Source organism: Plectropomus leopardus, chromosome 3 (assembly GCF_008729295.1).
Source record: "Plectropomus leopardus isolate mb chromosome 3, YSFRI_Pleo_2.0, whole genome shotgun sequence".
Classification (NCBI taxonomy): domain Eukaryota; kingdom Metazoa; phylum Chordata; class Actinopteri; order Perciformes; family Serranidae; genus Plectropomus; species Plectropomus leopardus.
Window position 1 is genome coordinate 33,250,889 of NC_056465.1, and position 23,447 is coordinate 33,274,335.

Sequence of the window (23,447 nt, forward strand, 5' to 3'; positions counted from 1 at the left end):
TTAACCAGCTCCACTGAAACGACTGGTTTTGTCGTTTAATATCAGTATTATTAACTTCTTTTAACTTTACACAGTGGCGCTAACGTCTTTTTCACGGTGTTTCGTGTTAGAGCTAAGTAGCTTAACAGTTGACTGAAATATGTTTTCAAGACACGTTAGGCTAAAAAAAAGACAACACAGACGAAGGAAGTGTTTATCTACTGACGGAAGAAAAGCGAATAAAATGTAAACATTAATGGCGTCCTTCATCGCGGTGAGCGGCACTTTCTGCGCAGTGATACGGTTGGCGGATGTAGTTCAGTAGAAAGAAAATAGTTCCCTCAAGAAACTGTTCACAACAAGGTCTGTGGATTATCTTCAGTAACCAGGTCATGGGTTCTTAAAAGAAACATTGCTGTTAAGTTTTTTAAATGACTTATTTGGTGCTTTGAGCACCACATAGTTGCATAAGGCACTGTTCTGTATTTACCAGAGGACAGCTGGGGTGAGACTGTGTTTTTTATTTTAGTTTTTTATTTATTTTGAACTTGTCTGTAGCTTTTTTGTCGAGTGTCATTAAGTTACTGGTAGAATATGCACAACCCTCCCTACAGCGTAAATCGGCTGTTAGATATTAAAAACTTTGATGTTTGAAAGTGAAAAGTTAAAGAAAAATCCTGGTGTTGAATAAAGCCTCACTCTTATTGTGCATGCTGGTTAGTTAGTGAAAGCAGTTCATTTTTGGCAAAATTTGAAATGAGACAAACTAAAGTGATTTTGGTGAAAATAACAATTTTAAGCCTTGATTTGTTAATTTTTGTCCTACGTAATTTGTTTAAGGACTGTAGAAAATTTTAAAATATGCTGAAAATGTCTGTTTTTACAGTGTCTGTATATCAATTTGCATGATTTTGGCAATTAAAAAAAAATGATATCCCATATCCCTTATGTGCAAGAGAAGGCAGACATATCCATGTTATCTTCACCCCTCAGCAACTCATACCAATAATCTAGATTTGTAAATAGCAGTACAGCTAGGAAGAAAATATGTAATTTTAGGTTGAACTGTCAGTAATGATGAGACTGCTTGATCTTTGTCGTCTATTGTGGTTAAAAGCTTTCAGTTTATATGAATTGGACAAATGCTCAATTTTCTAAATCAAGTGAATTACATGTTTTTGTTGATCATACAAGAGAGTAAAATAAATAATTCAGCAACTTTATTCCCCTCTGAAAAAGCACCCTCGGTCTAGATAACAAGGAGTCAGTAACAACACGCACGCACATCCTTTTGTTTTCGATAGGTTTATAAAAAGGAAATACACAACATCATAAACACATATTGTTTATCCGGTGTGACATTATGGACAAGTGACTTTTTGCAACACATATTTTTCAAGTAGTTTAAAGAAGATGCAAGAGAGGGAAATCAACAGCACTTCAATCCTGTGTTGAATATCATATGGCACAAGTCTTCTTAAAATCGAGGAAGGGAATAACAGGAAAATTCTGTTAAGTATATTATAAACAGTATGCTACAAAAAGCTTGTACTAACAAAGACCACATAAACCTGAGAAATGTCGTAGGTAAAGCAAGGCAGAGTCTATTACTGGGAGTATTTGAACTAAAAGCGCTGTGTTAAGTATTAAAAAGCAGAATGGAATCCCACTGTGAAATATTCACCAACATCCCCATCCCCCTTTATCTTCACATTTTCTAACTTATGTATATGATCTCCTTAAAATATTACGTTTCTACAAAATGTACATTCTGTCGCTGATATTCATGGTTAAACCCATAAAACTGTACACATCTGTTTTCATTGCTAACAGTGATTGTAACGGTCAAAAGTGACAACACTGAGGCCGCAGGCGGACCGACGAGCTTACATGTTTATGATAAAAACAGCAAAACTAAACAAAAAAAGCCCTTAGAAATGTCTTCCTTGTGAAATTGAAATTGATAAACTCATTAATTCTAAGCTGTGTCAGAGTTTGGGATGCAAACGCTTCAGGGTTCCCACACATTTTCATGGACCAAATTTCAAAACTTTTCCATGACTTTTTAAAGACCCATGATTAATTTCTGTGTTGTTTCCACAGTTACAGTACTTAAACATGCACACATGCTGGAGTGTCGCTGCCCATAACAAATGCCGCCACGCTACGTCACATATACACGTTTTCTGTCTGATCGACATCACTTGTCCTGTGCTACTCTCGGACACAAGTACTAAAATCTTTGAAACAAAAACATGGGGAAAAGGCAAAGCAACTTGGCAAGAATTGTCCTGCAAAGTGCAAGAAATTTATAAAATTGTTTAAAAAAAAAAAAAAAAACTATAGAAAATGTCTAGAAAATTTTATTTATAAAAATCCTAATTCTATATTGAAAATTATGTCACAGAATGATTAGAATTTTAATCACTTTTTAAAAAGGAATTTCCTTGTTTTTGTTTTTCACTTTTCTTTTTTGCGTGCAAATTTTCAGTTAATGTTCTTTTCTTGTACTTTTTTACAAATTTCTTGCTAATTTTTGGGTTATTTCTTCTCAGGTTGCTCATTACCTTCCTCCCATCTTTTTAAATGAAATCAGGCCAATTTGCTCAGGTTTTTAAAGGGTTACAAGGGGAGTTTTTTTCAGATAAGTTGTATAAGTTCATTTGCCTTACTCGGCATTGCACATCGTTTGATGCGACTATTTCGCATTGCAGTGTTGATGCTGAAGTGATATATTGTGTAGCCCTACATCTGCTCACTTTAAAACGATGTTATATCAACAGCTAACTCAGAGAAATTAAATTTGCCATTTTCTGACATAATGTAAAAGGTTATCCCTGGATAATTACTGTAACAATTAATTTTATTACACACAAAAATTCACGACTTTTCCAAAACTTTAAGTGATATTTTCTTATTTCATGACTTTTACAGGTTTTCCATGACCGTGGGAACCCTGGCGGTTTGATAAGAGCTGTGTGGAGATCTGTAAGAGGCAGCAAAGGGCTCGCTAAGACACAACAGTACGTCATGCCACACAGCAGATGATGAACCTGCAGGACTCTCGTGAAAAAGGTAATTGAAACTGTCAGAATACAACATGATCCCTACATGATACTGACAATGTTCAAGCAAATCAAAACGTCCGTCTAAAATTGTGTGAGCGAAATGGAATGCACTGACGTTAGCATTCTTCGGGCAGGCGGATAAACCCATACTTGAGGCATACATGTGAAAAGTGAGAACGGCTATACAACAGCACAGACGAGAGAGCATCCAAATTCTCTCGTTGAGCACGGGGAAGAACGTCTGATGGATTTTTCAGTATACCAACCCTTCCTTATTAACTGGAAATTCAACAAGAATAAAAACATTATATAGAAGAAACATTCTCCATCTTTGGGGATCCAAAACCAGGATCAAAAGATTTCATCTCCGTAAAAAAACGTGTCCACGTGTGCACGTGTGCTATGCAATGTAAACACTACAGGGATTCTTTTCCTTTGGGATTTCATAAAGTCAAATGGCGTCTTCTTAGACTCGAACAGCTTTTCGTTCACTGATGAGGGGATGAGGTAATGTGTCAGCAATGCACGGCACACTTTTTCTCCACTCTGGAAGCCGGGTGAAGTTGTAATGTCGGTTCAGTCCCTCAAGGTGGAGTCTAGAGTAACATGTAGCCCCTGCGGGCCCCATGAGTCAGTATCCAAAAGCTGGCTCCTTCAGGGCTTATTGCTCATGGGTCTGGCAGGGACAGGGCTGCCCTGACTCCTCTTACAGTTTGCCTTGTTTCAGCCTCTCTATGTGATGGCATAACTTCAGTGCAGGACCCAGTTTTAGACCCATGTACTTCATGATCATGTCGCTCCGTAGCAGCATCAGAGCTTTCCCATCAATCTCCTGTGGATGCAAAGAATAGGAGTCATATTGTATATTCTTTTTGACTTAAAGGGACTGTTCATCCAATAAAAAAATGCATATTTTTCCTCCTACCTGCAGTGCTACTTATCAGTCTAGATTGTTTTGGTGTGAGATATCATCCAATAAAATATGTATTATCTCAAATATAATGAAACTAGATGGCACTCAGAAACAGAATATGTGCTTTCCAATTGCCAGCAGACCAGAGCTGTGTTCTCTGCAGCAGACGAGCGTGCCTTTCTGTATGCGTCTTGGATTTGCGTCTTGTTTACTAAGCTGTTTTTTGACCTCCAAGGTCAAAAAACAGCTTAGTAAACAGTGGAAAGCAGAATGGATAGAGGCTTGTGAAAACCTTACAGTGGTTAATTATTTTTAAATATCTCTTACTTATTCATTCTCTCTTTAAAACTCAGTGTAGACTGGTTTGGATTGATGTTTGAGTGCTGCTTGGGTGTTGACAGACAGTATTTTGTGTCATTGTATCTCGCTGGTTAAGGGGCTAAAATTAGCATGTTCACATGGTTGTTTTGGTTCCATCAATCAATACTTGTGACTACAGCAAAGTCATTTGATTGTCAGTTGTAACCGTTCCCATTACATTAAGGCCAGATGTTTGCAGGTGTTTTTTTGTGGGAAAAAGGCAACATTTTTCAGTAGAGTTGAACTTACATGTTTTCTGAATAGTTCAGCATGTGGAGCTAATGCTGTAGGGTCAGCATCTCTCACAAATTGCATCACCTCTTCAATGGACCAGGAGGAGGGGTTTTTACTGGGCAGACTCTCCCGCTCAGACGCTGCAGCCTCAGGACCTGTGGTGGAGCTGGCTGCTACCAAAGCAGAACACACACTGAGCATGTGAGGCAGCAGACACGATCATATATCAATGAATACTTCCTCAGATTGTTACCATACCTTCTACTCGTCTGAGCGGCTGTGAGGAGCTGAGCTCTGCAGGGTTGGAGGAGTGGCGTCTCATGGCTGTGCCGTTTCCTGTGCGGTAGTGGCTGCTGGCCTGAGGGTGGTACTCGGATGTACTGCGCACTGTTTGGGGCCGAGGGTTCATGGAGTTTGAGGCTGAGTCCATGTAGCGCTGCTCTTTTATTAGGCCGTTCTCTTCATGAGGCAGAGTCTCTGCTGGAGAGAGAAAAACGCAACTTGCATTCAAATGTTGTGCTTTTAATGCTTCTGTAAACACTTGTCATCTGCCTCTGTGGGGACATTGTCCAACATACAGAATACATGTGATATGAATGTTATTATGTTAATCATTTGAAATCTGAGCAAATTGGCTTTATTTCTTTTAAAACATAGGAAGAAGGCAATAATGAACTAAGCAATAAATTGATAAAATGTACAAGAAAATTGCCAGAAAATTATCAAAAAAAAGTTTTCTAGACATATTTTGTATCTTTTTTTTCAGTTTCTTGCAGTATGAAGAACATTTCTTTACAAGACGCTCATTATCTCCCCCCCCATTTTTTCAAATATAAATAAAAAAATTAAAATAAAACAAACTTCCTCAGGGTTCAAAGATTTAATACTTGTGAAGGGAACTGAACAAGCAGACGAGAAGTGATGTCGATTGAAGAATCAAAGGGTTAAATACCAAAACTTCGATTTATAAGCTCCTTTTTAAACTGCCTGTTCAAGGCAGGAATGTTGTGCGGCTTTTCTGCGTCAGTGTTTTGTGTAGAAGGTATGAACACAAAACGGCTGAGCATTGTTTCTCGCCTTCAGGCCGGCAGCGGAGGTAGCACCAGAATGGGACTGACTCCTGTTTAAAAAGGACAGTCGGCAGGACAGGGTGGTGTGAAGGTTTGACAACTTTTGTGCAAACCACTGCTGGAGGATTTGAAAAGCAGCCAGCAGTTGTTAGCAGCTAGCTCAAAGAAGAACAGCAACTGAAAATGTCTCCTTTACCTCCAGGGAGAAGTCAAGATCAACTGCCCTATGACGGAGACAGCAAATTGTTTTTATTTTTAAATTTTTTCATGTTAAGGTAATTTTTGGAGGGCTTTTATGTACTTTATTTGATCGAACAGCCAAAGAGACAAGCGCTACAGACAATTCAAATTCAGCGACAAGAAAACATCTGATGGGATTTAGTGGTGTTTTAAGCTGCTTTGCTTTCATGTGTAGGAACATACATACAGTAAAATCGATACAACTTAGAGGAGGGAGCACTATCAAGGTCAGCAAGGAAACAGTTTCAGTCAGTATAAAAAATTTGCAAGCGTAAAAGCATGTGCAAAGTGAGCTTTACCTTCTGAAGGGTGGGCTTCAGTACGTAAATGTTTAGGTGACAGAGGAGCTGCGTATGGTGGGGAGACTCCAGAGAGACTCCGTTTACTCCCCCGAGCCAGAGACGGAGCGTCCAACGCCTCCTCTTTCACTGAAACACAGAAACAAGGACAGGCTCTATAAGTAACTATTGACCTCCTTGGTTTTAGTATGTTTCAGTTTATCATGAGAACTATAATTCAAAAGGGGCTTTTCCCCTGACAGAGCAGCGATGGTTTACCTGACTTGGTCCTGTCATAAGCGGTGTAGTGGCTGAACGGCTGGCTGCTGAACAGGTTGTCACATTGCAGGTGACGACACATAGTCTCCAAGAACCGCAGTACAAAGGAAGCACTGGAGGCTGAAGGTAGTTTGACCACACGAACTCCCCCGTCTGTTCTCACTGGGATGAAAGACAACATGATTTACTGGTCTGTTTGCCACTTTAAGGGTTTGGCTACTTGTGAAGCCATCGAAAAAAAACATTAAACTACTGATTCAATTAGGGGTGGGCGATACATCTAATATTCTCGGGGTATCGCGGCTTGCTCCATGTTCGATATATAAAATGACTATAACGCAAACATCGAGTATAAATTTTCACGTTGTTTTTATAAGCCATCAGCGTCTTGGTTCTCACACTCTCTCCTACAGCTCTCTGCCAAAACTTCAAGTCCACAGCAAAAACATCAGCACTTCAAATTAAAAGCACCATGGGTCCCGCTTTGACTATTTATTTACAACAATACTCATATAAGAACTTAATTCAACTTCCTTATAACCGTATTTTATAAAATATCTATTCAACTTAATTTTATGGCAGTAGCTACTTTTTTAACTTTATTGTAACTGCAGTTCACTCAATTATTTTGTATTTTAGTAGTCAACATTAGTTTAACAAACATTTAAAAATATGGATATATATGTCGTATATCGCTATATAGCCCTAGAATATTGCAGTATTTTAAAGCCATATCTCCTAGCCCTTATTTAAATAATTATATCAAAGGAAAGATACTTTCAATAACGCAGCGACTGATGACGTCTTGTCTGTGTGTGTCTTTACCTCTGACCACCTCTCCTCCTCCTGAGTGAGTCTGCAGAGCACTGAGAAGGACTTTAGGCTGGTATGCGCAGTCTATACATGACTGGACCACCTGCTGCAGCACAGCGTTCACTGGCCCCGGGCCAAAGTGGTCTGGCAGATGCTGCATCTGCTTCCTGTCCAGGTGGGCACCACAGTTTCCGTGCTTGTTCACATAGACACACACTGGAAGGACACGAGACACAGTGAGCAAATGAGACGTTCTACTGACGGCTTTAATTCAACAGCTGATTATGGAAGGCAAACGAACATTAATTCGTACCTGTAGAAACGACTGAGTTGAGGCTGGGAGGGCTCTCTTGTGGAACCTGGATGCTGGGCAGCTGTGCTGGGCTTTGGAGAATTTTGGACTTTCTCTGAAAAACACATTCATTTGCAGATGCACTTTAACCCTTTGAAACCCAAGCAAAATTATTTCTTTCAAAAACATGGGGAGAAGGCAATGAGCAGCTTCACAACACATGGCCTGAAAAAAGCAAAATCAAGCAATCAGTAAAATGTTACAAGAAATTACCTGAAAATAAGACAAGTAAAAAACAAAACACAAAAGAAAATGACCAGAAAAAATTGCAGAAAATATTTTTTTTCCCTGTAACATAATTTTAAATATAGAATTATTCTGATTATAATATATTTTTCTTGACATTTTCCCCTTGTTTTTGATAATTTACTAGTAAGTCTATGCCTCTTTTAAAACTCATTCTAAGGTCATTATCTTTATCACCTTTATTCAATTTCTTGCATTTTGTGGGACATCTCTTGCCATGTTGCTTATTGCCTTTTTTCCCCATGTTTTGAAAGAACTCAAACCAATTTGCTCAGGGTATAAGGGGTTAACATGAGGAATATGGCAGTAAAAAGTCTTCACCGAGGAGTTTGTGTTTGTCCAGCAGGGTCTCACCTTGCTTCCAGGCTTGGGGCCTCTCTTCTTGTGGGGCCGGGACACAAGCTCTGTGTTCTCAGGTACAGGCTCGTTTTGGGCGGCAGCTGCTTCTGCCACGGCTTTGAGCAGAGCGATGGTCTCACTCTTGGGCCGACGGCCTCTTACCCCTTTCCTGACGGGCAAAGGGGGCAGGGGGTTGGGGAGTCTGTAGGGGGAATGCATGGAGCGCCTGCTGGGCTTGGAGGGAGACGCTGGGAGAATCTGCAGGTTCTTTGGCAGGGTAACTGTAACGACAACATGCAACAAATTAGTATCAAAAAGCAAAGCTACAACACTAGAAGCTCACCAAATCTTTTAATGTGCATGTGTATGCCAACGTAAAATTGATGTGGAATACTGACAATTGATGACGATGTTTTGTTGGTTTTTAATTGTGTCGTTAAGCAACAAAAACCCAAAGTCTTATAATTGTCTCATGCCAATGTGGTCTTGATGTACAACACTGACATTTAGCTGTAAATTATGAAGAACAAAACCCAACTTCTGCAAAACATCATACTGTTTACAAACATAAGTCAAGAAATACTAACGTTGTTGGACATTTTAGATATCGTCAATCCGATTATCATTCAAACCAAAAGTTAAGATCTGTCTAACGTAAGAGTCCGATGTCTTTCTGACATTACACTGACATCCGCTGCCAGCTGGGTCTGCCCTGCAACTCTGCTGCTGCTGCACTGGGCAGACACTTTCAGTTTAAAAGTGGCATCTGTCGTCTGACTAAGTACAGATCACACACATAGTATTTGACAAATTAGGGCTAAAAAAAAATAAATTAAAAAAACATGAACACTGATATGCAAAAAATAAGCGTAATCAGCGTAACAGAGAAAAGAGGAAGAAAAGTCGTCTCGATACAACATTAACAGTGGCGGGCTGGCTCTATAGGTTTCGGATGGACTACGCTGACGTCACAAGAGAGAGGATTATAAAAATGAAGGACAGTTTGCAACCTGAATGTAGAGTCTCTCCTGGCTAATTAGGAAAGACTAATTATGTGTCATTTTGTCTTGACCCAGTGACCACCGCAGTGCGCTGAGCTGCTGTTGGTGTCTGGGATTAAAGTCAAAGTAAAGAGACACTGCTGCCAATCTGGGTTTGGACAGGGGCATCTTATTACTGCAAACAGCAGGGGAAGTGCTCCAGTTTATGTTACACAGCTTCAATTAGTGTTCTGACGTAATAACTGGCATGACTATACATCAAACTGATAATAATAACTTCATATGTAGTATTAACCCTTTGAAGTTGAGAAAGATAGCTTAATTTCTTTCAAAAACATCTGAAGAGGGTGACGGGTAACTTAACAAGAAATGGCCCAAAAATAAGCAAGAAATCAGTACAAAGTTAAGAGAAAATTTCCTAAAAAGAAGACAAAAAAGAAGTAAAAAACAATCAAAAATGAAAATGACCACAAGAAAGTGCTAAAAAAATTAATACCTTGTTCCCACTTTTTCTGTATTTTTTCTTCTTTTTTGCAGTTTGCAGGACATTTCTTTTTTAAGTTGCTCGTTATGTTTTTTTCCTGTGTTTTTGAAAGAAATCAAACCAATTTTCTCCAGTTTCAGAGGTTTAAATGCTAATGAAAGGCATCTTAATGCAGCACCAGAAAACTGACATCGATCCAGGTGTTAAAGGGTTAAAGCCACATTATAACACCAGCTAGTTAACCTGACTGTCCACAAATAACAGCAGCACCTACAGCCAAAACCAGAAGCAGAGTAAAAGTGTAACTCACAATGTGCTGAAAGGGAAAACATTTGTGCCAACACGTACCCACACAAAACACCACCAACATTTACTAGCTAGTAAATATTTTTTTGCTGTTTCTGTAGATCCCCTCACAAAACCCACACACACAGAGTCAAATAATAAATTGAACTCCAAAACGCAGCATAAGCTCAAAACAAAGCCCACGCTGACGGAGGAGTCGGATGAAGCAGACTGATCAGGGTTAGATGGTGGGGGTGTGGAGAGACAGGGGTGGTAGGCGAAGAGTCAGATCCACGCTGAACCTTACATGAGCAGTTACGAGTACATTAAAAAAGCAACAAGTTTGAAGGGCTGTAATGTTTGTTTATATCTACTAAACCATCACAGTATGGGGCTCACGCAGAATAAACAATATGTAAATTAATGCACTTTTAGAAGTACGTCGTTAGCAACATGTTCTGAGGTTAGTACAAACATAGATATAGAAACGTAGAAACCTCATTGGTTGCTGCTCTAAGCTTGCCGCAATGCGTCTGTGCCCGCGCTATATTGGGAGGGTTTACAAATCCTTGTGTATTGAGAGATGCAGATTTCACTGCAAAATTGACTGTAACTGGCTTAATTCTGTACTGGTTTTCATGAAACTTTGTTTCGTCATTAACATCAGAAAGTGAACATGATAGTGGTTACTCGTTTAAATAGTTTCAGTTTCTGGAGGCGATCTTATCAGCACCATGGTCAGCTCATCTGCGAGTGTCTCCAATATCCAGCAGCTTTGCCGTTGTAGGGTCTTTGAATATATAAACACATCAAACACACTAATGCATATTCTGACAGCATCTCCCAGATGTGCAGATCAGTGGGATGATAAATGTTTGGGTCCTTTAAATTTTTAAAGATAGCCAAAAATGGAACAAATTCAAACGCTCCTTCTTATGCACTAGCTGTATTTTTTATTACTCTATTTACTTTGTATTTTAAATTTAAGCATAGCAGCATAACAGATGCTTCTCAGTTTTATAGCCTGCCGTGAGCTGTTGCCTTTTGAGGAAGTGTTATTTCACTTCATACAAAATATTATTTTATTATATTATAATATATTATTTAAACTGTCTCTTTCAAAATGAAAAGAAAAATGTTCTTGTGCAATTGACTTTTTTTTTGCGCTGTATCAATCTCACAACAAACCATAACTCCTATACAGGAATGAACTGAACAGTGACATTTGTACCGTTACACCACCTGCCTGTGTGTGAGTTACTTTTGTGTTTTGTAGTCGGTAATCTCCATCCAGAGTCTTAATCACAAACGAAGTTAAGCAGAAATCAGAGACTGGACTGAGCAGCTTTTATGTGTGCGTATTTTTTCCATGTAAACAGGTATGATGTAAAGAACATAAATCCTCATTCTTCATCTCCTGTTATTCTGCCCCCCCACCTCAAACACAGTGACACACCAGCAGAGCTCCACAGTGTATCTGCAGTGTTTCACATGCAATACACAGCACGTCTCCTACGACCGCTGGCTCAGTGCTCGTGACCCTCCCATTTTTTAATGTAGCCCCAATTTATCAAGAGGACCGTGTTTAAAGCGCGACACTAAACTTGTTCCTAAGCAACCAAACTTTCTTCAAAGTGCAGACACTGTGGCGACTCAGGAGCACAGAGAAAAGAAATCCATGTTTTGTGTGAGAACACACAACATGAAAAAGAGCTTTGGAAAGTTTTACTAACAAGGAAAATATCAATATCTCAAGACTGTCCAACAGCAGAGCTTGACTGAGTTTTCCTGATTCAACGACAATTATTAATTTCCATACATCATCATTTATGAAGTTTACCGACAGTGTAGTGAAAATGTGAAGATGCTGTCACTTGAACAACTACCAACCGTGCTGCAGAATCATCACAAACCTCTGCAAACCACGACCACGTGATCATTCATTCATTTAAACTGTAGTTCTGCGTCCATGTCCTTGTAAATTCAAAAACATTTCCATAGCTTCTTTGCATATGACATCATACATCTGTGTGCTGTCTAGATGGAGGACAGGAAACTGGACCCAAAAACTAACACTGAACAAATGCCTGTGATTTGCATTGTTTATGACTGGTCCAATCAAAAAAAATAAGACAAAAAAGCCCATTTAAGTCCCAAAAATAGTAGGATGTAAAGGGGAGAAGTAAAAAAAAAACCAAACCAACAAATTAGATAGCAGCAGATGTGGCTCAAAACCGTCCTCTTCAGTCTGGATGAGCAGGGTCAACTAATGTCAAATACTAACGTTAAAACTTTGTGTTAAACGAGACACAAGTTGGACAAACCTGGACAAGTCATGGAATTTAACAGTCATGTTTTCCAGGACTGAAAAAGTCATGAAATCTGTAAAAATCATTGAAAGTCTAGGAAAAGTCAAGAAATGTTGTTGTGTCGTAAAACTTTGATGATCTTCTGTTCATAACCTTACATTTAATGTAGAATGAACACAAATTTATTTACTGTAATGATTGACGTAACGTAACTCTAATTTGTGTGTGAAATTTTGTTTCTTCATTTTCTCCCCTCGTTTTGTCTCTCTCTTTCATGTATGGCAGCTTGCTGAAATTATATTTCATTCTGATAGATTTGAAAAATGGTAAATTGTTGCAAATATATATATACATATGTATTATTGGTCCCTGAAAAGTCGTGGAAAAGTTTTGAAATGCTGTCCATGAACATGTGTGAGAACCCTGTCACTAGACATTAGCCTGACAGTGGTGCAAGGAACAAACTAAAAAAAAGTTATACTCAAGCACATGTACTCACGAAAAACAACACGGTGGTCATTTCAGTCATGTATCAAACTGCACAAAAAACAGTTACAGTCCACTAAACTCTCGTACGCTTTCATCGGCTTGCTGCGTAATGATAGTATTGTGATAAAGTCTGGAGCAGATCCAGAAGTTGTGGAAAAATATCTTTTCTTTATTTTGTATTGTCTCAATTTGCTGACGATACATGCTGCCTGCAGGTTCATCTTGCTCTTTTATGTAGTCATGTTCCGCTGTTTCAAATTCATGCAGCGTATAGATTTATCACTTCCTGCCCTCCATCTGAAGTTTGCGGGTCATAATCATCACATGATTGCAAAAAGGCTATTTAGACCTCCTCTGAGAGATGTGTTACTGTTGTGTTATTAGATCACACTTACATAAAGAGGCGTTATTCACACTCTCTTTTCTGTAAGTCCAGCACCTGCTAAAGATTAGACTGTGTATATTTTTCTCTGCCAGACTAAGCACCAAGACCAGATGATTTATGATAGCTGTGTTTATATTATTCTGGCTGTGGGTGTAATTTACCGACTGTGTGGGGGAACCACCGCAACTAAATGCGCATGAAGGAAATATTGATTACAAACAACAGCATCTGCTTCATATCTCATTGTTTTTGCAGACTTGCTGCCACCTAGAGGAGGACACTCACCACTGTTGCCTGGTGGCTGGAGGCTGTGCTTCGTGAGGGAGCACCAGCCCACAGGGAAGATGTCCCGGGAGTCGTACTTGCACCAGTAATCAAAGGCGCCCCGCCATCCGTCGAACATGATAAATACCTCCTCGCCCTTCACTTCTCCGATGGTGGCAGGACAGATGAGGTACGGGTTCTTCTTGTCCACGGCCTCCAGCTTCATGCCTGGCTTAAAGTTGTTCTGGGAGGGCCTCAGAGGCTCCTGAAATCAGTGCAACATCCTCATTTTAAACACCAACACTGCCAATAAGATGATGCCAAAATGTTTAAATGAAAACAATTTTCAAAGCTTTCTTAAGTGACACATACCTTTTTAAAGGCTGTTCCTGGTGCCATCTCAGCTCCATTTAGGGTTCTTAACAGAAACATGGGCCATGAGGAGGCGTTCATCCGAAATCCTTGGGAGGAAGTTAAAGAAATTTAGAAACAAAGGCTAATTCAGGACACACAAATTAAGAATTATTTACATACTGTGTGTTTCCTGTGGGTAATTTTCCTTATTCCTTATTTAGTGACCACTACAATGTTGTTTTTCAGATTTCTATCAAAGCTATAAAAGTTCAAAGATTTCAATGAATTTAAACTGTGGACAGTTTAATGTTGCATCTATGTGAACACAACTGTGTTTAAAGGGAAACGTGGGCTCTATTTTCCCACGTTATTGCGTCTCAGTGACTCATGGGAACAACTTTTTTTTTAAATTGGTTAAGTAGTGAGATAGTGTGCTGCAGCCAGCAGTGGCAAAACAGGCTGCAGTGTAACCACTCAGGATATGTCCACACAGTCGAAAGGTACACAAAGACGTTTCATTTTTCAGTAGGGATTCTTTCCTTGTTGTTGTCAGACTCTCATAATAATAACAATCTGAGCCTGTCAGTAGCAGAAAACAAGCACTTTAACCTGACAGGCCACACCTGCACTGAGTGGTTACATTTTAGCCTGTTTTGCTGCTGCTAGCTGCAGCAGTCTTTTCAATACTTGAAAGAAAAAAATAATTGTTTTCTGTGGTCACTTAGAAACAGTACATAGGAAAAAGAGTTCCTCTTTGAGACAACATAAACAGCACATTCCTCAACTTTCTGTCAACTTTGGATTCTTTTAAGACATAAAAATGATAATCATCATAAAAATTGATGCCTGCAGGGAAACTTTCTTTCACTTCCACATAAGAGTCAGAGTGACATTTTCTCAAAGGGCAATCATTTTCAGTTCAATTATATCAGTCTAACATTTCTTCTTTTCTTGTTGGACACGTTTTATAACTCTGCCACTATGTTCAGCAGAGAGTTGCAAAGATTTTCCCCTAACTGTCTTGAAGTTTTTATAATTAACAACAACGTGCTTCTCTCCTGACTCTCTTACCCAGTGGTGGCTGCAGCATGTCTCCATTCTTCTCACAAGTGCCAATGGGCTGGATATCAGAGGAGTCCACCAGCCTCCAGAAGTCATTGCTGTTGTCACTTCCGTCTAGACGGAGACGCAGACGAACCCCAGTCAAACCCATCACGGTGGCGATACAAACGGAGGTGGAGTTTCGCGGGTCGTGGGCTTCAAGCTTCATCCCCACCTTGAAGTCGTTGGAGGGTGGGACTCTTGCCTGCAGGTACAAAAAAAATGAAAATTCTGATACTGTAAGCACAAATCAAATACACTGCACACATTATTATTTAATTGTTCCAGTGCTGCAGACAGATGCAGATAATGCCACCAGACTGTTAGTTATGTGCCAAAGAATTTGGTAAAATGTTGTGTAACTGTGCAGGGGAGAAAAGTGGTATGCTTTTGTGTGTTGGTATATTTTCGGCAGAGTTATAATGATAAAACTTTTGGAGGATGGACAAAACCAGTTTATGATACTTGCAGCAACTCACAGAGCCATGGTTGTTTCACTAAAGTCTGTTTTTGCAGAGCAGACTTTCAGTACAACTTCAATTGAGGTGTCAAACTTCTCCTATTTGCTAATTGTTGTCAACCACAAACAGATTCAGTTTGAACTATTTGGAAGTGTAAAGCAGACCTTTCTAAAAAAAAAAAAAGGAAGATTAACAAATAGGCACTATTTTATCCAAGGCTACATTTCAGCAAATTCTTACCAAATAACTTTAAATCTACAAATATTAACACTGGGTCTATCTTTGTCCTGGGTCTATCTTTCGACATACCTGACGAAAACAGACTGGTGGAGCCGGTACAGCAGATGTTTCTTTTAGATATTCTTCCCAGCTGAAAGCATCTAAAAAAAGAAACACATGCACAAATGTTTTGACAGCAACAATGGTTGTTAAATGCAACAGTTTAAATATTTTGCTTAAAAAAAGATTAAAGATAAAGTAATCCAGTAAGTGTTTGAGCAGAATGTCACACTATTAACTGCTAACTACAACCTGAATTTCAAAGTTAAACTCTTTAGTATAGACAGCCGAAGTTGTAGTACAATATAGTCTCTTGTAGTTTAAAATACACACAACTCTTAGTGTCATGTTTGAGCTGTTCAGAGAGACCAAAAATATCAACGACAATCTTTTTGTGCCATTGCAAGTAGTGTTTAGGGAATTGCTTGAAAGGGTGAAATTGGCTCTCTCTAGAAATTGCATTTGATTTAAAAAGTTACCATCACAACATTTAATAACTATAAGGATCTTCTGGTAAAGTAAACACTCATACAGCTCTTTTTTTTGTGTTCAGTCAAAGTAATTTTAGGGAATAAAAATCAAGGAAAAAGTTTTTAAAAATTACCTTTAGTTGTTGTAGGGGGTGTACCTGTTAGTGGAACCATTCTTCCTGATTTCTCCTTTTTGCCTTCTTTCTGATCTAAAAATGATTTAAAAAAATAGAAACATGGTTTTAACAAATCTTAATAGTAATATGCAGCTTTAATGGATCTCCTCAAAAATCTCATCATGTCCTGCCTGACAAGCTCCTACTCTGAACTTAGCGCTTCTCAACAATGAACATTTTTCTAATGTGAAAAATTATAATTACCATGTAATAACTTCCCTCATTTACATAGTTTTACATGAGTCAAAGAATAATAGCCTGAAAACTGGTACTAAATATGAATTTCTAGCTGAGTTAATGTCAGACCTTGAATAAAATACTAAAATGTGAGCCCATTTGTAAAATATTGTGCTGAAGCCTTAAGAGAGTCATCATAGCCGATGACACAAAAAATATCTAATTAACAGCTCTGAAGTGCTTTCAGTAGCCTGCAATCATAACGACACAAATGAAGCTGTATGCTGTCACATTATGAAGTCCCTGCAGTCCTATTGTGTACCCACAGAGGTGTTTCACTTAATGCGCTTGATTGAAGCACTCCTCAAAAAAAAAAAAAAACAATAACTGCAAAATCATGAACACTGTCTTTAAAAGCATAGTAATGTGACGTCTTCTTGCCTTTTAGCGGCGTCTTTCCCATGGTGACTAATGACCAATGGTAACACTTTTACGACGATGATGACCAGGTAAGGCTTCTGTGCTGGTGTAGTTTTATTCTGAAAAAAAAAAAAAGGTGAAAAATATGAAATGCACGACACACAAAGCACTTTGAAATGGAGTCATTAGTTCATTAATCTAAAGAATAATTAAAATATCATTCATTTGCCTCACACTATTAAATACAAGGGTTTTGATGTTCAGTGCATGCAACATTTGAGGAAGTGAGTAGAAATCATTACTGTTTGTATATGAATACAGCTGCCTGTGGTGAAATATGCAGACACCAGCTGGCTGCCTTTTAAAATAGTTATTTTCATAACTTCACAATAGGAATCACCATGCCGAGCCACATTTGAAGCAGTTACAGTTAGGGATGTGCGTGATTAGTCAACTAGTTGATTAAACGTTGTTGTCAGCACCAGAAACAATACTAGTCAGTTTAACTCATTAAAATTATTATTATTCTTTGTGACTGTGTTCACCCTGTGAAAATGTCATTGTAATAATCAGGTATATTTGCTAAATATTTATTTCCCTAAAGAATATTGTTTTCAATGTTATTTAACTTGTAGTGAGTTGCTGTCATGTTTTGTGGGATAATCTGCAATTTGCACAGTGCCACATATTTTACTGGCATTTTGAAACGGCTCTTGGACAATGGTTAATCTTATAGACTAAACTGTGCTAAATTTGACTGTTTTCTGAGTGTTCTGTTGTGTTTAGACTAGTCGACTTGTCCACGTGTAAACTTCTGGGAAAATAGTCGTTGGGAACATCCCTAGTTACAGTACATACTTGAGCTGCAGTTATTGTTTTTTTCAAATTAATCTCTGAATTATTATCAATAAGAAACTGTACTTATTAATCCTAAATCCTAACTATTAATCAAAGTAGGGGGGATGTCTAGGGTGTGACATTGTTTTTTAATCTATCATGACCCTATCATGAAATATTTTTCCATGGGCCTCCCTGAGTGACTGGAGGAAAATGCATGACTCTCCCTCCACCAAAAATAACCATTTTCACAGTTTCTGTTTATGATAAATGGTGTGATTTGATTATTATTTAAAGAAACACGCCAATAAAACCCACCTGCAGGTTTAAGGGTCCTGATAGTATTTAAAAAAAACAAAATGTAACCACTAAAAGTGTAATATCCCTCCCCAAGCCAAATTAAAAAACACAATTCCTTTCACACCGCTTAAAAAAATTAAATTATCTGATGTGCCCCCTGTGTTTTGAATCACACTCTCCCCTCTCATAAGTAATGAACAGTCCCTTAACAAATAAAATCTAAAACAAACAAACAAAAAAACTTTTTTTTGAGAGTTCAAAATGAAGTCTTTAAGTTGCATTTTTTTTTAGTCCTGACAAACGTCCAAAATGCATCAATAGTGATGAAATGATAATTTGATTCCCTTTGGAAGCAAAAAGATAAGTATCATTGAAAATAAACTCTCACAGGGAACACGAGGGAAAATTACATGTTGCTGCTGTTAACAAAGAAAAAAAATTACCCTTTTTTTTTTCTTCCATAAAATACACAAGCGTGTTTTTTCAGTAATGGACACTCCCACAGAGACAGGAAGCCTGAAACAGGGAGTTTTTTTTAGGTAAACGACAGGCCTATGTTGTACTGGGACTGCCCATGTGACACTGTACTTGATGTGGATAGATGGGCAGATAGATAGATAGATAAATGCACTTGACTGATCCTGAGTTGGGAAATTCTTTCTTTATATCAGTATGTTATTAACGCTAGAAAAATGCTGCGCTAATGGGACAAGAAAAAAAAGTTAATATGGGTCCTTGAAAAGTGATGGAAAAGTTTTTTTTAAAAAAAATGGAAGTGCAATACATAACATTCAACACTACAATAACAAAACAATTAAATCAAATAACAAGACTTATAACATATAACACTAATACTGAGGGTTATGCAACGTTATTACTGTTAGGGTTAGTTACTGATACTTGGTATTTTGTGTATGATACAATATTGCAGCGCAAAATATTGCTATATTATGCCGTTTGCTGTTTACTGCCCCAGCCCCAAATATCTCTAGAATATATGTAGAATATCCACCATAAAGACTATATTATAATACTCTATAAATACGCTGAAAGACAAATACTTAAATGTTAAAAATTACTAGAAATGTAGTTGCCACAAATATAAAATCTAAATTTAAGTGCAGATACTCCCCAAATAATACTTAACTACTGTAACAAAGTATTGTAAAATCGCTAATAATACTTTTATTTTAGTAATATAATACTTTGTTATCACTAAATTAATGTTACATTACAACATAATTACTGTTATAATGAAGCAAAATGTATCTTCTTGATGGAATAGCCAGTTATTTATTATTTTAGTAGGCTGACAAAGGTTTAATTTATATTTTCAACATTAATAATGTATATAACTAAAAAATTATGCGTGGTATTTTGTGTATAAATACAATAAAGCCTCATAAAATATTGCGATATTATGCTGTTTATTGGCCCTGTCCATAATATGTGAAGAATATTCATAGAATATACAGTATAAAGACTATAATATAATACATTATAAGTATACTAAAAGAAAACTGCTAAAATGTTAAATGTCACTAGAAATGTGGTGAAGTAAAAGTGAAAGTTGTCACAAATATTAAATCTTAAGTCAAGTACAGATACTCCCCTAAAAATACTTTAAACTACTTTGCAACATTACACCACAACATCGTTTTCAAGGGGTCCGAAAAATAGAAAATAAAACAGTGCAATACACAATAATGTATAATATAACTATCAGAAAACAAGCAACAAACAAACTAACAAGAAGAAAAAAAATAAAATTAAATGAGAGTAGTTTGGTAACAAGGCAATGTAACCAGCCGTCCCACATCTTGAGGGTGAAAAATAAGGAAAGTCAGATGGCTGATAACGGTAAAAAATACTGGTTAACTTCTTAAAAATACCGCTAAAATTAGATATCTGCCAACGTTATTACTGTTTTAATGAAACTAACGTTACCGCTGTATTAGCCGAATTAATCTTATATTTACGCTATTGTTATTAGCTAACGTTACAATAACTAACATTATAACTTAACGAAAAATGTGCCTTATATTTGCACACTTTCCCGTGTTTTTCCTCGCGTCCTGAAGCTAACCCTACCTATGAACGTTAACTGTTAGCTGGCTGATTATGTCACATCTAATGTTAACTTAGCTAGTAACAGCTAGCTAAATATCGAGACAGCTAAAACGCTAATTAATTTTCTTTATGACAGTTGAATTAAGCGGTTATTATGTTAAATATTGCGTACTAGCTCTTGTACTACGTATTTGATGTGTAATACTAACGTTATACGGTTCCAGGTAATAGTCAGGGCCCAATGTTGACAACCACTGCTGGCTAATAACTACGTTGGCTAACCTTAGCGTTAACCCTCTCAGAGCAGTTTCTTCCACATTATCAAGGAGAATTACACATAAACGGGGTCGTGTGGCTTCATCTAACATTTTTCCGAAACTCTGTATTAATTAGAGAAAAGAAAAAACTTACAAGTGCCGTCTTTTTTCCGAGTGAAGATCCACACACTTCTCCCTAATCGTCAGCTGCCATTTTTTCACGAATGTAGTGTATGCTGCTTACACGCATGTAATTTATGCCAAAGACTGTATTGTGTTGGAAGAAGACAGACTCGAAGAAAAGTAAGAGGCCCGGAGGTTCAGAGCAGAAGTCCAATGAACTGTCATGACACTCACCCTCACAGCCAATCAGATAAAAGCTCACAGATTTTAACCAATCGCCGTCTGCGATAATCGATCTGTCGTTTAAGATTCCAGAAAGTGAAAGGAGTGATCGGTCTTCAGTTTTTCCCCTCTTTGCAGGGTCTTTTCTGATGAATCTGCTGTGGTTAAAAACTGATAAAAAATAATGTTCACTGAATTCCAACGATACCACTGAAACTCTGACACCGTGTTCAATAACAGCTCAAGACAAAGGCTGCTATTTAAAAAAAAATAAAGTGAAGGAGAAAAAATACAATTAAATAAGTAAAGTAATACTTAAACAAATATTATTAAACAAAATAACTGTTTTTGCCAGATAGAAAAGACTAAAGCGAATGTGGCACTGTTCAAAAGAGGGGGGGAGGAAGAAGCAGTAGCTATTAAATTACTATTGATTATAAAATTTGGAGAATTAAGTGTAAGATAATCGGAAAAAAGGCCACATGAAACCATTCAATTTCTATTCAAGTTAGGGACGTTTCTTTGTATGCCAGCAGAAAATTAGTAGAGAAGTGCGTCATCACGATAGCAGAGCATGACTCAGACTCACTGTCCCATGTCACTTTCAGACACGTGTGTTTTCCCCCGCCCACAATTTTCCTCTAAAATCTACATTATTCTCAACAAATCAAACGGAAGTCGTCAGTGCCAGCGTTAAAGCAGGTGTCAGCACACTTTGGAAACTCCCGAAGTAGCTGCAATAATAAAGCAAATTCTGCACTAATTTCTGATTTATTCTTGTAATTATTGTAGTTTAATCTTGGAATTATTGCAATTCAGAAATAGGGTATACCTATCCTTTATAGTGTCACCCAGACATATAGTATGAGGCATTTAATGAACTAAAGAACCAAATTAAATGAAAATGATTTCAAATAGCCCCATCTTAACTACGAGACTACAAACTAGGAATGTAAAGTAGCCTACTGTTTACAGCTTAATACATCAGTTCACACACTTCATCACACACTTTTCATACAAACAAAATTGTAACAAAGTTCCTAATACAGTAAAACAATACCCTCTTCCACACACTTGCACGCACACAGACACACAGATCAGAAACTTTGTAGATGGCAGTTAGCAGCTTGGGAAGAAAATACCCAAAATTTAAAAAGCAAACAAACAAACAAAAAAAGCACAAGAAATTTACCTAACAATTAGCAAAAAATTTAAAAAAAAACAAAACAAAAGAAGAAAAGAGTAAAAACAAACAGAAAAGGAAATTACCTGGAAAAAATCTGCTTAAAAAAATTGAAAAAATTGTTAATTAAAAAGAATCATAAATATAGTTTTTTGAGCATTTTCACCCAGTTTTTGTTTAAAAAACAAAACAACTTTCTAAATCAACTAATTTCTTGCAATTTGTAGAACACTTCTTACCAAGTCTAACAAACTTTTTTTTTTTTTTATTTATGTTTGAAAATAGAAGAAAGGTAAAGTCATGCCCATCCAGGTTTCAAAGGGATAAAAAGAACAAGGCAATTGAGCTTTACATAGCAAATCCATTACCAGTTTCAAAACTGCAATATCTAAATCAATCATCCACAAAGAAACATAACAAAACACAACATCATTATATTTATTATATATATTCAGTTTCACAAATACTTGACATTGAACTCCAAATAAAATGTGGAAAAATGCCTGTTAATTTTTACAAAGCAATTAGTCCAAATTTGTTACTTTATGTCAACCTCACTGCTCTAACATACCTAAATACCTGACCTATGATGGAGCAAATATAACAGAAAACCTTTGTCACATTCTTAAAATTGGTTGAAAAATCGAGTCATTTGGCTCATAAAGTCAGTCTGCATGAAATGCTCTGACCACTCATCTTCTTTACAAAGTCATCCTCGTTATTTTAAGATAAAACTCTCCATCGCTGCTTTCTGATGAGACGATGACATCTTCACAGAGAGAATTTACTTCACCCCATGCTGGCACACTAATGAGCGTTTAAGCTGCAATAACTGCTCTGGGATATTTTTATCTCATTCATTATCATTCAAAAAAAAAACAAAAACCCCGTTACTAAAACATATAATTAAGGTGATGACTGTGATGACTATGATATAGATGTGTTAACAATACTTTGGTTGATAAAAAGTATGACCTTACATTAAACAACACATGCCTATGATCAATAAGAAAATTAACTAAATACTGAAATAAACTTTAGCACTAATTTGGGGGCCTAGTAAACATTACAGACTATTCAGATACACAAATGGACAAAGTTTTAGATTCATCCTGTGGGTGGCAGCATGGTTTCATGTGATGTGATACCACGTTTATGGAAAAATCTTCAGAGATCCTACACAGTGTTTTAAATGTCAATAGCTCAGATTTGGTCTGAATGAGGTCATGGATAAAAATACACACAGGACCCTTACAGCTGTCTACTTTTTGCTTTGTACTCCTCAGAAATCACCCAACCTTTTTATGATGACGCGGGAAAGATATGATTAGTCATCTTCCCAAAAATGTACTGTATACAAGGTTTTTCATCCTCTTTTGGCATTTAAATGAGTCGATTTTTGTTCGCCAAAAAGCCCCAAAACAGTTCATTTTTCATTATTTGAGCTGTGTGACCTCTTTTAAAATAAATTAAAATTTAATAACTGAAGAAAATCAATTTATTTACGGCAGTCTGCAGTTTTATTTTGTGTGATTATTAAATGTTTATTGGATTCAGCTTGTTATCAGGCTCTTAATTTCTTATTTTATTGCTCATGTTTTCTTTAGACAAAGCACAAATTTTGTACTG

General features: G+C 37.3%; 1 protein-coding gene across 3 annotated transcripts; it reads right to left on the reverse strand.

The window, feature by feature from the left end:
• Positions 1–2,542: 2,542 nt before the first annotated feature.
• Positions 2,543–20,573, reverse strand: LOC121941055 (sex comb on midleg-like protein 2). Of its 3 annotated transcripts, none has more exons than XM_042483766.1 (15): positions 20,445–20,573; positions 16,848–16,945; positions 16,188–16,262; positions 15,614–15,684; positions 14,814–15,048; positions 13,761–13,849; positions 13,410–13,653; positions 8,187–8,452; positions 7,548–7,641; positions 7,247–7,450; positions 6,422–6,583; positions 6,164–6,292; positions 4,813–5,031; positions 4,570–4,727; positions 2,543–3,879 (listed from the first exon to the last, which is right to left on the reverse strand). In XM_042483766.1, exons 2-15 carry the CDS (start codon positions 16,867–16,869, stop codon positions 3,754–3,756), a joined length of 2,094 nt encoding a protein of 697 aa, XP_042339700.1. In that variant the 5' UTR covers positions 16,870–16,945; positions 20,445–20,573; the 3' UTR covers positions 2,543–3,753. The 3 variants fall into 3 exon arrangements, with proteins under 3 accessions (XP_042339700.1, XP_042339699.1, XP_042339698.1); XM_042483765.1 differs by having other exon boundaries at positions 4,570–4,724; positions 4,813–5,034; positions 20,445–20,572; XM_042483764.1 differs by having other exon boundaries at positions 4,813–5,034; positions 20,445–20,572.
• Between the last annotated feature and the right edge of the window lie 2,874 nt (positions 20,574–23,447).